The 15,420-nt window shown below is 41.4% G+C and overlaps 2 protein-coding genes across 2 annotated transcripts; one reads left to right on the forward strand and one right to left on the reverse strand.

Annotated features, from left to right (window-relative positions):
• Positions 1 to 3,208: 3,208 nt before the first annotated feature.
• On the forward strand, positions 3,209 to 6,111 carry agt (angiotensinogen). Its single transcript, XM_076075895.1, has 6 exons — positions 3,209 to 3,616; positions 3,805 to 4,171; positions 4,519 to 4,643; positions 4,755 to 4,903; positions 5,358 to 5,514; positions 5,595 to 6,111. The coding sequence occupies exons 1-6, from the start codon at positions 3,209 to 3,211 to the stop codon at positions 5,769 to 5,771; spliced, it is 1,383 nt and encodes a 460-aa protein (XP_075932010.1). The 3' UTR covers positions 5,772 to 6,111.
• Positions 6,112 to 6,674: 563 nt separating this feature from the next.
• Positions 6,675 to 14,294, reverse strand: cog2 (component of oligomeric golgi complex 2). Its single transcript, XM_076075829.1, has 18 exons — positions 14,147 to 14,294; positions 13,609 to 13,770; positions 13,367 to 13,432; positions 13,198 to 13,278; positions 12,806 to 12,909; positions 12,434 to 12,542; positions 12,099 to 12,278; positions 11,869 to 11,993; positions 11,409 to 11,535; positions 11,116 to 11,255; positions 10,144 to 10,205; positions 9,907 to 10,058; positions 9,604 to 9,789; positions 9,396 to 9,468; positions 8,812 to 8,954; positions 8,126 to 8,265; positions 7,742 to 7,925; positions 6,675 to 7,570 (listed from the first exon to the last, which is right to left on the reverse strand). The coding sequence occupies exons 1-18, from the start codon at positions 14,201 to 14,203 to the stop codon at positions 7,472 to 7,474; spliced, it is 2,190 nt and encodes a 729-aa protein (XP_075931944.1). The 5' UTR covers positions 14,204 to 14,294; the 3' UTR covers positions 6,675 to 7,471.
• Between the last annotated feature and the right edge of the window lie 1,126 nt (positions 14,295 to 15,420).

Raw genomic sequence — 15,420 nt, forward strand, 5'->3', positions numbered from 1 at the left:
GAAAAACCAATGACATTCCCATGAGCCTTAGCTGTACTTTGTGTTGAGTTCTAATTAACAAATGTTAGCATCATAACTAGCTACACAATATGGTAAACATTCACTGTGTTCCGATGGCATACATATTGTTTTTACTTCTAGTAAATACTGCTGCCCTTACAGAGTACATAACGTTGCATGCAGTATGCGTTCAATTGGGACATACTACTTCGTCATAACATTGCACCTTAAACTTTGACCCTCTTGCTCATACGTCCGCTCCCCAGAGGATTGTGGGTCAGAATAGCCAGAAAAGTATAATGGCTTGTATACTGCAAATTAGGATTTGGGATTAAATTAGTTAACTGTTTAAAATGTACTGTCATCCCATATTATTATTGTCATCTATAATAGTAAATGTTTTTGTTCAAGTATAATATGTGCTGCAAATTCCATTGTCACAACCAAAATCTGATTGTTGTCAATAGTAATGTTAAATTCTTCTGTAAAGTAGGAATATTGGACGAAATAGGCTATTATATCAAAACTGTGGTTACTCTTACATATTTCATATCAGTGTCAACATAAAAGCATACTTTATATGAATACAGTAAAATCGTCAAATACTAGTATGTCATAGATTAAGAGACCAGATGCATGAATGTTGCTTTTTTAGTTTAAACAGATAGATGAGTGACTTTGGATACCAATTGGTCAAAGTTATATAAAGTCATTCATTTTTGCTTTATAGACTCTTTACTTCCTGTTATCAATTATTATCACTGTAACAATGTTTATAAACGATAAAACTAGGCCTTTATAACACCTAACATGACACGATGTTTCTCTTTATGATGAGAAAATGTAGTGTACCCTGTTCTGTTGAATCAGGTGTGTGGGAAGGATTCTCCTCATTACAGTCACGGATGTCGCTCCCTAAAAGTAAATATGAGCTACATTGCTTAATAAACTTGTTGACTTGTGTATAAAGAACATTTGAAATGTGTTGGCTCTTTTCCAAGGACACTTTGGCCTTATTATCTCTCTAAATCTAATCGTAACCTTTTAACAGTTTGACATGTAAGAAAGTTAAAGTGAGGATTTTGGATTTATCAGACATCTTATTAGTTCTTGCTTGATAAGGAGCTCATTAAGTTAGAAATGTGGGGTGTCTATAGAATTTCTCTGGATATCGGTTAACATTGTTTAATCAGCGTTATTGTACATTTATAGTATAGAGTGAATTTGCACTAATGACATGGAATGAATATAAGAGAACTCAAGAAAAGGTGTATCGAGATGAAGACAGATAATAGTAACAATGATAGCAGAATAATATTATACAACATGAAATCCATTTCTGTCCTCTTTTTTTGTTATATTTAGGTGATTCAGTTTCGAGACCTGTTTACTTGATACTTGTTTGACCCCCCTCGACGTTGAGCAAAAGTTCTTAGAACATGCGTAATTAATCAAGAGAACCATTCTCGCTTCACAAATAAACATCAGTGAGTCACTCTCAAACACAAACAAGCCTGGCTGTCCCCCTGCTTCCCAATCGTCCTTTGTGGAAGTTGAGCTCTCCTTTCACCCCCTCCAGGATGTGGTTGCATCATCCTCCTAAAGTCAACACGTAGAGGGACATTGGGTGGTCTTTCTCTCTCTGTCAGGCCAGCGTGTCAGTACAAAGCGGAGTGTAAGTCATGACAGCGGAGCCCCTAACTCAATGCTGTTTTGGTTAATCAGTAACCAGGGTGGGAGTAGTGCAACTGGCTGGGCCGGTTTAAAGCAAAGGAGCAGAGGAGCCAGGACCTCATTCAGCACCTCACTCAGCAGCAGCAGACACACACACGGTAAGAGCAAACTTTGACTTTATCTCAACAATCGTCTTTTGATTGTGCAGTGCAGTGAATGTACAGACTCTTCAGAGATGAGGGGAAATGTTTGGAGTCCTATAACTGCTGGGACTAATCCATTATGTTCTTCAAAAGCTAAACATCATGTTCTAAATGTCTAAAATGTGTCCAACCGCCTCTCTGACAAGCTTTTTGTTTACTTTAAGGGTTATTTACTTAATAAAAATAAACGGTATAACTAAAATTGAGCTTAAAGACAAAGCTATAATGAATCTGAATACAGAAAATAAACATCCTCTCCCATAAATTTGGTGGGTGAGTTATGTATAAGAACATTTGAGTGCACCGGTTTTATTGATTAGGTACCAAGGCCATGTCCTGTGGCGCATTTCCAAATAGAGGGAAAATCTAGTGTTTGCTCACCTCTTACAGGAGTCCATCAGTCCAAATTTCTGCACGTTCAACTCAAAGGATAAAGTCCTATTTTTGCATAAGAGCACTCACCAAAGTTATTCTCCTCCACAGACAAGACATCTAGGTTAACGCATAAAAGTGTTCATGAAGGAGTAAAAGTTGTCAGTTCAACTTAGAAGGCCAACTGCAGTACATCAGTGTTTACTCTGCATTCAATAGGAGCTCCAGCAACAAAATTGCAATGAGAAATATCTCGATGAACTTGTTGATTCTTTTTTTAACTATATATTTACTTTAATATAAAGTGTGTGTAAAAGTTTGTTCTGTGAAACATCTATTAATTTATTCAAGATGATGTGTTTATGTGTTCAGTTATTACAACATGCAGCCAAATATTACGCAATAATCATATTTTCCAATCAAATTGAACAGTTTTGTCTTAATACATGTTGACAATTTGGCCTGAAGACACTCAGTTTGTGTCCCTAATCTGAAAGCTGCTTTAACAGGATCCACATATACAACAAACAATATCCAAATGAAAGATCCATCTCATTTTAGTCTGTGAACACATAGAAATTCGCACACAGATGTGCGTCGATGTGTCTTCATTATCTATGCGACCTCTGTTGCGGAGGGTGATGCCTGCTCTCATTCACTGACCAGCATGAGAGAGGACACACAAATAGCAATCAATCCATCGCTGACATGCCGCTCTATGTCCAATGTTCCTGCCAGCCAATCCTGTCGGAGACAGAAAACCAGATCCAGCCAGATTGCTGACGAGAGTCACATTAGTGGTGATATAACATTCACAAGCCGCCCAATGCAAAGTGCTCGCTAAGACTCAAGAGGCAGTTAATGGGTTGAAATGCTCAAGGTAATTCATTGTGAACTAAAAATAGCTCTCTATCTCCACAGAAGGAATCATTTTAAGGTCACTACCAACAAAAGGTAAAATGCGGTCGCCTCTTCTAGCCTTCCTACTCTGCTGCTACCTCTCAGCAAGCCAAGCCAACCGCGTCTACGTCCACCCCTTCTACCTCTTTGCCGCGGAGAATGTCAGCTGCGAAACCTTTGACACCCAGACCTCCAAGCCTCTGGAGACGCTTCCTGTGGTCCCCCTCGATATTGAAGTCCTCACACCAGACAGCAGGGACCCGTCGAAACTGGACACACAGAGGCAGAACATCACAGTGAGGACGGCGGTCCTGGCAGAGCTGGTGAACTCTGTGGGCCTGAGGATGTACCAGGCTGTCAGCAGTAAGCAGCAAAGCACCAACACCCTGTTCTCTCCAGTCAACACCTTTGGATCCCTCGTCACCTTCTTCCTGGGGGCCTCCAAGAAGACTGCAAGCTCATTCCAGGTCTTTGCTTTTGATTTGTTCTCATTGTGGAGATATCCCAAAAGGGTTTTAGGCAAGCAGAACCTGCTGATCCTTTACTATTTTGAAAGAGGGGATGATTGATACGGCCCTAACCATCTATGTGATCATCAGGTCTTTTTGTTCACTCAAAGATGTTAATCTTTACTAAATCAGTCCTTTCCTTGTAGCTTATACTAGGCCTGAGCAGTAACACCGACCGAGAGGACTGCGTGTCCTTCATGGATGGACACAAGGTTCTCAAGACCCTGCAGGGCATTAACTCTCTGGTGGACGACGGACCCAAAGATGAAATCACCACCCAGGTCTGGACCTTCATTCGCCAGGACGCTCAGCTCTCCGATGACTTTGTTCAAGGCACGCAGGAGTTCTCCGACACATCGTTCATCCGTGGCGTGGACTTCTCCAAACCTCAGGAGGCCGAGCAGCTGGTGAACAGCTTTGTGGAGAAGACATCAGACGGGAGGGTGAAGGGCATCTTCAAAGATCTGAACTCCAGCAGCGACCTTCTGTTTGTTTCTTCCTTCAACTTCCAAGGTGTGTTTCTTCTTCCTCTCAATTTATTTTACAGTTTGCGCACAGTGAGTTTCCTGATATAAAGTCAAATCTGACTTTGTGTTTTAGGAGTGCAATGCGAATGTGTAATCTTCAATCTTTATCATAATGCCAGGATTATAATATCAAATCAAGCCCGATACCACTTGTTATGACCACAGTCAGATTTGCAATAAATCAAATGGCTGTACATGTAACATACATGTGTCAGTCAAACTTAGCTTTGTGCTGTTGACCCAGACCCATGTACCAAACTGAAATCCTGAGTTGTCAACTACTGCGCCACCTTGTATATTACCTGATTGTGTTCTTTGGTCGTGTCTATTTAGGCAACTGGAGGACAGCTTTTCAACCAGAGAAGACCTCCTTGCAGGAGTTTCATGTGGATGAAACAACCACAGTGATGGCTGCACTGATGACCCACACGGGTCAGTACCACTACCTGAATGATAAGGTAAATTTTAGTTCAGGATATTGTTTGTCATCACATATTTGCAGCTGTTAAATATGAAATTGACTTGGGTGAGTATTCAAATGTAATATTTTTTCTTATGTCCCCATGAAGGTACGGCGGTGCACTGTTGTCAAGCTGTCTCTGAGCAAACGGTCTTATATGTTGCTGGTCCTGCCTCATGAAGGCTCCAACCTCCACGACATTGAGTCTAAGCTGCTCACTGGCGTCATGTCTGAATGGTACCAGAGCTTCCAGGAAGGGTGAGTATTGTGCTTTTTTTTTTTTCTTAATGTCATTCACAATACCACAAGCTGGGGGACTGAAAATGTTAAGCATCTTTGGTCGTAATGTCATGTTATGTACCCGTTGTGTATCCATTTTTAATTCCATTCATGTCATGCGACTCATAGTATTTTCAGTAGCCAATAATGTGTATTTCTGTTCAAATTTCACTTTTTGTGTTGAATAGCTCAGTCTACAATCTTAGGGTGATTTCATTGTAATTAAGAGTTATTGCATGATGTAATAGTTACAATTGCAGTTTCAGAAATCAATATCAGAAACAGTTTTACTGTCAAGTAGATTTGCACATACAAGGAATTCATATACACACAGAGCTATATATTTCAAAGCGAGATCGAGTTGGGTACGGTCCCATTTCATTTCAAATACTTTTACTTTACAATCTATCTCTCCTTCTGTCCATTCGCCCAGTCTGTTGGAGCTGTCCCTCCCAAAGTTCTCCATGTCATCTACGACGTATATGCGCGACTTGCTGACCAACATGAATCCGGAACTTGAGGCCAAGCTGTTGGGCTCTCAGGCTGAATTCAGCCAACTCAGCAACACCAACCCCTTCACTATCGATAAGGTGAACTACATGAGAGGTCATCTTATCATAAAAAACACTGTGTGTGTGTATCATTAACAGATCTCTCTGTGTCCTCTCAGGCCGTCAACAAGGTGTCGTTCGAGATGTCCGAAGAAGGCGCAGAACCTCAGGACAAGGTCCAGGAAGCAGGCGTCCCTCTGAAGCTGACCATCAACCGGCCATTCTTCTTTTCTGTCATAGAGGGCAATTCTAACGCCATCCTCATGCTGGGAAAGATCACCAATCCCACACTGTAAAGTTATATAGAACTTAAAACCTCATCAAGATCATACTCTTGTTTTCCAGCTAAAAAAAAAATGACCACACAGCACATGAGGAATGAAGCATAACCTCGCTCAAGAAGGACCCATCGATATTCAACAGTGTTATCTTTCACCACATAGCTGATCTCTCCTCAAACTCAGGAGTCACTGGGGATCCCTGTCTCAGTATTTATGACAAGCTTTTACTTTATGCCGAGTTGTTTTCAAGCAGCCTGTTAAAAATCCTAATTTGTTTTTCTTCTGTAAAATGTATTATAGCAGAATTCTGTACGGTATTTTGCAGTAGAGTAGGTACAGTAACCATGATTCTCTATGATGACTAATACGTTGTATATTGTAACTAAGAGTATATTTTTGTTTTAACATTTGTGATTGCTGAAATAAAACTTGTTTCCCAATATAGTTCAAATGTGATTGGTTTTCATCAGGATGTCAGACAATTTTGCCACAAAATGACAAACCAGCCAAAAATAAAAACCTGCAACATGTTCATTTAAAAACAACAAACTGTACCTCCTCACAATACATAACACCATGGCATAGATATTTTTGGAATATACAAGTATGTCTGACTTGCAGACATGAGGACGGATGCAAAGCCTCTGGCCACGGCTTCTGCCAGCACGGAGGCACAAAAACACAAATTCATGTGTGAAATAATATGCACACAGTCATTGTTTCAGTGGCTTCTTGCTTTTGGTGCCCAGTTTAAACAGAAATCTAAAACCAGTTATTGAAATACAAATTTTGGTTCGACTTTGATTTAGAAATATTTCGCCAATCTGTAGTATTTGTTGGTAGTCGATAGAGAAAGATGTAAGCAGTGCAAACATCTAGCTAGCTCACGAACTTTATATGAAACACACAAATTCAATGCTGTATCCACAGTCCTTTATTTTTTTCCAGAGTTAATTATATTATGAAACTTTGATTTTAACATAAATGTACATGTTACACACCAACAGACTATTTCAGAGGAAACCTTCACCTTGTAGCAGAATTTAGACAAACATGGTTTCATTGACATTCTCTCTTTACAACGTAAAGACTTGAGAATCTTGTTATGAAACATTCTGGCCCAACATGTATAATGATTGGTACAATCACTTTCTATAGAGCATTGCATACCACCAGCATCGGGCATCGGTCCGCAGAACCAATGACGACCCAGTCGCTCTCACAGACTGTTTACAGGGGCCACTGTGGCAGGTTCTTGTTGAGGACATGTTAGTGCACTGTGGATTTTAAGGTGCCATGTCTAAGAGTAGAACTGCACAAAGGACTTTTTTTTTTTAAATAATGCATCTACGGTCTGTGTACGTTTTGATAGTTTGTTTATTCAATTAAATCCAAAAATGGCAGAAACAGGAAAAATGACTCGCACCCTCGCCACGTCCTCCCCGCGGTCAGGAGGCTTCTAGTTAGTAGTTGGCTTTTTATTTTTAATAACTGATGAGCCCTATTTCTTTGGAGCAGGTGGCTACATGGTACACATTGAACCTTCAAAGTCTGCAATAAATGGAGATGATTTTGTAAAAGGATTTCAGTAGCGTGAGCTCTTGTCATACATTCTTTGTGGCCTGATCATTATAAACTGCTATCTTCACTATCTTCCCAAGTGTTCAGGCAATGCAGCATGTGAATGGGTTTCAGTTACTATGCAGTCAACCTTTTTACTGGTTCTGTTCAGCGAGCTCTCGGGCCTCTTTCACCAGGTCCATCAGAGTAGAGAACATCGGGATGTCACTTGGCTGAAGACCCATCTTCTGGATCTGAGGCACACAACAGAGCAGTGGAAGAGAGAACAATCCAAAGCATTTCAGTAGCAGTATGCAACCTCAGCAATATTTGCCCAAGGAATGTGCATTCTTAGTCACATGTTTAAATATTTGTCTCCACAGATGTCTCTGCGTGCGTTTGTGTACTCGTCAAACGCCACCCACCTGTTCCCCGAGGTATTCCACATCCAATGCGAGTTGAAGTCGGATCTTGCTGTCGTCTGTGAGTGCACCGTTCGCGCCGGCCGTGGTAGTCGCGCTCGCACCTTTTCTGGCTTGTTTCAATCGCTTCAGACTCTCCTCCATCTTTCTCACTGAGCTCAGCACCTCTGAGATGGTCTCATAATACCTGAAAGCAGATGGGAAATGAAAGTAGGCAACACAAAATGTGTTGGTTGCAGCTGGAAAATTGTATAAAATGAAATGAATACAACTTTTAGAAAGAAATAGTCTTAAACGGAATAGTTCATTCTGTGAATTTCAAGCACAGGTGATCCTTTTTAATTCTGGTAATGTTTCTGGGTCTATTTGTCTTGGCAGGGGTCTTACCTCTGTGTGCAGTCAGACAGTGCAACTCGCAGCCACTCTTGTGCTGTAGAGGGGGTGACGAGCTCTGATGAGTCGGTCAGCAACTGATGTAACGGGCGTAAGGCGTTGTCCATGTAGGCGGATGCACGCACTGGCAGATCCTAAATATGTTCAAAAAATATATACATTTCAAAATGTGCCTGTGTTAACGATTGCTGTTGGTAGGAAACAGAATTTGAAGTTCAGTGTTTTGTTCACGTTGACAATAAGGAGAGGTGGTCGAAACCACAACAGGCGGCTGCGAAGTGCGGCTCGCTGCAACAATTGCATTTTTCTGCGGCCGGGAAGAATGTTAATGTGTTTCAGGCAGTAAGAGATTCTTTGTAATACAACATGTCACAGGAGTCACAGGACTCTGGTTATTGACTTGGGAAAACTATTAAAGTAAAACTGTGTTTAGGTTTCGCTACATTTTGTTAATGTACAGCCATGCAGTTGTCATGCATATCAAAATTGCAAAAAGTGTGCATTGTGCAGCTCTATGATGCAGAAGAACATGAACAAATAATCAGATTCAGTATCAGCAGATACTTCAAGAGCAATAAAACTTAATCGGGACATCCTTCTTCAACGGGTAACTGTGTTTGTGTGTCGTATGCCAACAGTGTTTTCCTCCAAGTTATGTTCACGTTTGCAGCTCCACTGACCTTATTAGTCCTGCGGTAGAGTCGCGGAACCTCAGAGGCACTCTTCAGGAAGCGGCAACAGCGTTCAGTCAAATGCTGGGTCATCCTGGTGTTCAGAGTGGGAACGCTACTTGACAGGCAAGTCTTGGAGTCCGTTAGAGCATCTGACATAGAAGAGAGCGCGAGTAAAACTACACACACGGTCTGATTTGCTTTGGCGCTCAAGTCGGGGATATTGAACAAGGAAGCCAAGAGACACGGAATGATTCGATTTCGTGGCCGACATGTTCTCTCTGAAGAGGTCATGCTCAGAAGCCTGAGGATTGAATGGTTACATTTTAAATGTCAGTGATCGCTGGCATTTATGTTTTGCATTGCCGTGTGTCTCCTGGCATGTTTTCCATAGAAATAAGACCACAGCAGAAAAAATGCAACAATCCCTCCCAATTATAAAAAAATCCTGCAAAAAGATTTGAAATCCCACAAATATTACAATTTTCTCATTCAGAGAAATATTAAATGCTTCACAACAGATGTTAAATGCTATCGTCATGAAATCGTCCTTCTTCCTCATTAATAATAAGATGAATTTACTTCAAACTCACCTTCCACGATAGCAATGTTTTTGAATCCAATGACTTCTAACCGCTGTCTGACCATCTCTGTCAACTCTGGTATCTAAGAGGAAGACGAGCAAACTGTCAGTTTAGAAACAGTTAAGTGGAAACCACGAGACTTGGTTAACCCCATAACTTTAAAATGTATTTTATATTAGAACTACATATGTAAATATATGTATTTGTGTGTGTGTACCTGCTCCTGCAGCTTTTGGATGTCAGCTGCAATGTAGACCAGCTGTTTGGTGGACAGAGAAGCAGGACTCCCACTCTCACTGCCGCCCTCATCCATTGACGTTCGGCTGGAGGTGGAGGAGGCTGAGCTCGGCAGAGGCCTGGTTGGCTCTTTAGTCACTTCAGTGGATGGAGTCTTAGTCAACACCTGTGCGGACGCCAATCACGATGAGGAACACAAAGCAAGCCACAGCAACATGGCTAGTCATTGCTTACATACTGCTTTGTTGGAATAATTATAGTCCTCAGGTTTAATTAAGTTTACCTCGTCAAGAAACTTGGCATATCGTGCGTAGAGCTGCAGCGTGAGCTTCCAGAAGCGATGGGCCAGAGGTGACAGGTAGACTTTGTCTGACCAACATCTCATAAGGCAGGACCACAACACCTCAGATACCTGCAGGTGGTACACACTGCCAGCTGGACATGAACAGACACAGAGACAGTTACTTTGGCCAAGAGATTAGGTACACACTGGTGTTTATGATAGTAAATAAATTCATACCTTGTGCAGCCTCAAGTCCATCACTGATGGCGTTCTCCAGACTCCCTGCTATTTCCTTGTACCTGGAAAAACAAGGCAAAAACAATCAATGTGTTATCAGCTTATTCAGCTCTGATATGAACATGCTCATGACGTGAAACACCACTGTGTGCGTTGGAAATTCTCGACTTTCCAGAACAGCTGAACTGTGCAGGTTTGTGTTGTGAAATTAGGTCACAAGCCCTGCTCTTTACAGTGTGTGTGTGTGTGTGTGTGTGTGTGTGGGGGGGGGGGGTTGACAAATAATGTACAACTTTACTTTTTCACACAGATCAATAGCCATTCAGTCAAGGTCCAGTGTCATGTTTATGGGTAATGTTTAGTACAGTAATATGCTGACACATCCTCAGTATATACATTTCTTCTTGTCATAATTTTGCATGAAACTCACACATCCATAAGCAATTTTCCATATTACAATAAAAATGTGTCTTCTGAAAATGCTGTCAAACTGCAATTTAAATCAAAGCGCGTCTCTTGAGAAGGGTCAATTCTTCAAAATACATGAAAAAAAATGATGTAAGATTGTGTTTATGTATGAATTTCACTCTAGTTTGACATGATATCCTGACACTTAAACTGAATGATGGATTTTCTGTTTAGGAGAGTTACAGGAATGGACAGAGTCTGATCTGATGTCTGAAAGGTTTTTTGGGGGGGGGGAGTTCTCAGTATCTGACAAGCACTTCTGAAAAAGCATACTGCCAGCTTTTCCTGTCCCAGCCAATAAATAGTATACATATTAACCCCCCCCTCTAACCCTCTCCTGGCTCCAGCTTTATATTAAACAAACAGACATGAGAGTGGTATCAATCTCTTTCATCAGGAAAGCAAATAACGGTTAGTTCCAAAAATATCAAACTATTCCCAGAAAGAAGTGCGTTTTTGTACTTTGAGTATGTAGAGTATAGATCGTATCGAGGTAATATGCACCGTAGTTGAAAGTAGACAGGCAGGTTCCATTTGTTGTGGAAGCTGGTGTATGAGGGATGCACTCTCAGTCTCTTCACACTGGCCTGCGAGCTGCACTGACGCTCAAACCTCCGCACAAACTCCATACTTGCACTGTAACGCTAAAAAATAAAATAAAAATAAAAAAAGAATATGAAGAGTCAACAGACAGCACACGCAAATGAAACTCTTCAATCTAACATACAAAGAATGAATGAATGCATACACACACACACACACACACACACACACACACACCAACTGTGTCACTGTACCTCATAGAAGATGTCTGGGTTTCCGGGGCTGAAGATGTGGCCCAACCTCTCCTCTATCCCTCTGATCATCTCCGGCCACACAGAGTTCACCAGGAAATCATAGCCTGGCACTACGTCAGCTTTGTCACTGAGGAGAGAGTGACACATTCAACATATGTTATGACAGCATCTACTTTGGTCACTACTCCAGCCACCGATTCATTTTATGTACACAAACTAGGAGTAATAGTTCAAATATTCAAATATGTCGAGCAAATGATGCATGGTAATTTTGGTAATATATGAATACTAAATAAACACATTTCAAAAGAGTGGTCAATATACTGAATGCATCAGCTCTACAGATGAAAGGCGGGTCATTTGCGTCACAAATAGAGGATTTCAAACCAATCAACACAACAAAGAGTTGCTTGATCTAAGCATGCGTTGAATGAATTTGCCTCTATGATAATATTAATACCTGGATATGGCTCCTCCAGTGACCTCTCTAAGCAGTCTACAGTGATGAGGAACGAACTCCAACAGTCTAGAGTACATCAACTGGAGCCCATTCGGACTAGACTTCACCACCTCTTCTACTATCACCTAAAGAAGGAAATGAGACGAGAGCATACTCCGTCAAAAATTATCAAATAATGTCTGAAATTCCCTTGGATCTACAGTATATCAAAATATGAGTGGCATGTTTACCTGGTCCATGTACGGCTTGACCAGCACCTGTCCCACCAGGGCCTCAGCATCTCGAGTCTTGTCTATGGTGGCATACGTCCTCAGGCAGTGACGCACCATGACCACGTTGGACGTTTGCAGACCCTCGATCAGCACGCCCTCCAGAGACTGCTGCAGCATGGAGGTGATGCCTGCGATGCGCTGGCAGAGGACACAACCAAGCGATTGTATTGGTCAATTAATCTTATGGCTGAAGGATTGACAGAAAAAGCAGCAAGACAGACAAACTTGACTGAATAACCCGGTGGCTATTCATTTATCATCCGTCTTGATTGATAAACCCATTTGACACTTACAGGTCTGACTTTGTCCAGTAGGGGCATGCCTTTGCTCTGTACAGCGTGGAACTGGAGCTGGTTGAATTCTGTAGCAATCCTCTCCAGGATATGACCTGCTAACAAGGGACTGTACACAGAGAGACAGGAAGTCAGACACGAAGGCTTAGGGCTACATCCCTGAATTGATCAAGCTCAAACAATATATATAAATATAGCTTTTCAAACTGCAGCTTAAAAATAAATCAAATTTAAAAACAGGATATTTTCTAGCTTATCTAATAGGACATCCTATTTGTGATATTTGGTGAGGGCCAACTGCCATTACTTGCCCACATACAACTAAGTTATCCAACTGATGCCAGTGGGTCTGTTCGCATGTCGGTTTCCCACCTGCTGGTTTCTAGAGAGCTGGATTCCTTGGAGTTCTGTGAGTGGAGGATCTTCTCAATCTTCTCCACTGAGCGCACCACCTGAATCAGCCTCAATACATACACCTGATGGATGGGATAATAAAAAGGTAGATGAACATTAATAGAGTTGTCCCATAGAGTAGATAACTGTCTACTATCGCAGGTTATCTTCTACATGAAAAGTTGGAAAACTAGTACATGTGTAAAATAATTGAAAAACAGGTTAATCCTCTGTACAGCACCAAATATAGCTTGTTGAAACAACATTGAGTTCAAAATACGTATTTTTATAGGTGATTCTAAAATATATTTAATGATGAATACAAAGCGGGATCAGATGCTTCACTCAGACAGGAAGAAGAGGAACCACACCTTTTTTTTCTGCAGATCTTCCTGTTTGGCTAGCTGGTTGTCTATAGCCTGAACCACCTCACTCACACAGGAACGCAGACTCTGCAATAGATAACAGCCAGAAACATGCATGAACGCTCCGTGGCAGGAATTAGTCGAAGCTTACAGTATACTTTATCAGAACACATACCATAACCTCCTCTCGTAACTGTCCCAGTGGCACAGAAAGCTGATTGAGGGCTTTGTCCATCCCCACCTGAGACGAAGGAGCAGAGGTCTGAGATTAGCAATAAACCTGACGCAGATTAACTTTAATAATCAAAACTGCTTGGTGTGCACTCTTTCACTTTTCAAGAGCATATTAAGAGCCAATATAAATAAAGACGTCATGCTATAAAATATATAATCACAGTTTCATGAAACTTTACTGACCAGGTTGGTGGAGAGGTTAACAAAGTCGGCATAGTCCTTGTTGATGAGCTCCACCATGGCCGTTTTAAGCAGCTTGTAGTAGAGCTCCAGGTCCTCCCTCATCTCCTCCAGCTGCACCTGCTTCCGACACTCCGACACAAACTGGTCCACGTCAAAGTCATCCTGCAGACAGAGACACAGCCGACAATAAGACACCACAGACCGGAAGGATAACGTCGCAGACAGATACATGTATATATATATATAACAGCAGCCATGCATACAACTACACACAGTATTACGAGCAGAAAATGGAAAGAGAAAACTAATCCACTTAGCTACAGACTATAAAACACATTATACAAAATGCACATTTTACTTTTTACTAACGTCGTTTGTCGTGAAGTTTAGACTCAGCATTAAGTATCCATATTCAATAACAAACGAGAAAGGTTTAAGAAACGAGACGACAGCATAAACTCAACAGTTAAAAAGCTAATGCTAGCTAACGTTAGTTTAACAGCACAAGGTATCGATAACAAACGTAAAGGACTCATACCTTCATAAAAACATCCTTGTCGAAGCACAAAGAATCGGGTCCCTTTGGTAGATTCATGTTGAATTATATATAACAGATACAACGAACATGCAAAGGGGATATCAGGAGCCTCCAGCTAGCTGCAGCAACTAGGCTTCCGCAAACATGGCAAACGCACCAACGAGGAAGAAGAGACAGGAAGAGCACTGGACAGTTTATAATGATACTACAGCGCCCTCCAGCGGCAGACAGAGGTGGTGGTCAGGCGCGGTGAGGGCGTCTCAACCATCAAAAAAACGCCTGTTAAATTGTAAAATAGATAAATCCAGTTAATAGGTCCGTTATACTGTATACCATCTGCTTCAAAATGCATGTCAATCTTTGTCCATCAAATAAAGGTATCCTGGCCTAGAGACCTGAAAAATATAATAATAATAAATAACAAACAATATGGAAGTTGGAGATTGAAAGTTCATTGTCGACATTGGAAAGACAAAACAATCTGGTCAATAGGTCCATTTGTTGTCATGGATGTTCAAACTTTTATTTTTTTTTATCCACTTTAAGGACATCTTGCCCCTGTTGGCTTACAGGTTCATTCTTGACGTATGTAGACCTAAAAATATAAACATTTGCAATTCTATGACAACTGCATACTCCCTCTGCACAGGACTGTAATGTGATGCTGCAGGATCAAAAGCCCCGAAGAGGGCTACTAAATGCACCATGTGGAGGGATTATGTTGTTTAATGTGGAAGGCGTGTCTATATTTGTAAATAGGGGTGTAGAAAGCATTCATTCATAGGCATAATTATATATTTCATCATATTGTTTTTTATTGCTTTTTTAAGGGACTATATTTTCATTATCATCTTTTCTATCCTGTCGTATTATTATTACCATTAATCATCGTACTTTTTCCACATTAGCCTAAAGCCGCTCCTCTCTGAGATTGGATGAGAAAATGCATCTTATTGGATGGCAGGGCAGGGCTGTGGTGTCAGGTGATGCAGAGAGAGCCACTATCTCTATTTTCTCTCTTTGTGGGGAAATCACTGGTCTCTCAACCCGGATGCGAAGCCAGAGCTATCGATAATTTTGCAGCGCTGCAGAGCAAGGGGGCGGAAATATTTCAGTACCCTTGAAGCGGACAGCTCTCCCCGGATCCTCACGGATTCAGACCGCCCGGGCTGCGCATCCGAGCCTGGAGTGCAGGCACTGCAGGGTCATAATTCATACTAGGATAGGGGAAAGTGAAGCGGCCACGCTGAAGGGAAACACCTCCCTACGCTTGC

The sequence above is a fragment of the Anarhichas minor genome, unplaced genomic scaffold, assembly GCF_050575085.1.
Source record: "Anarhichas minor isolate MPS153535 unplaced genomic scaffold, ASM5057508v1 ptg000054l, whole genome shotgun sequence".
NCBI lineage: Eukaryota > Metazoa > Chordata > Actinopteri > Perciformes > Anarhichadidae > Anarhichas > Anarhichas minor.

What these genes read in the sequence shown, in the direction of transcription:
- agt (XM_076075895.1), top strand. Translation starts at nt 3,209, where the DNA reads ATGCGGTCGCCTCTTCTAGCCTTCCTACTCTGCTGCTACCTCTCAGCA. An exon ending in TTCTTCCTTCAACTTCCAAG is followed by an intron (nt 4,172 to 4,518) that starts GTGTGTTTCTTC and finishes GTGTCTATTTAG; the next exon opens with GCAACTGGAGGACAGCTTTT. An exon ending in ACCACTACCTGAATGATAAG is followed by an intron (nt 4,644 to 4,754) that starts GTAAATTTTAGT and finishes GTCCCCATGAAG; the next exon opens with GTACGGCGGTGCACTGTTGT.
- cog2 (XM_076075829.1), bottom strand. Translation starts at nt 14,203, where the DNA reads ATGAATCTACCAAAGGGACCCGATTCTTTGTGCTTCGACAAGGATGTT. An exon ending in TGGACTTGAGGCTGCACAAG is followed by an intron (nt 10,059 to 10,143) that starts GTATGAATTTAT and finishes GTTCATGTCCAG; the next exon opens with CTGGCAGTGTGTACCACCTG. An exon ending in AAACATTGCTATCGTGGAAG is followed by an intron (nt 8,955 to 9,395) that starts GTGAGTTTGAAG and finishes CTTCTATGTCAG; the next exon opens with ATGCTCTAACGGACTCCAAG.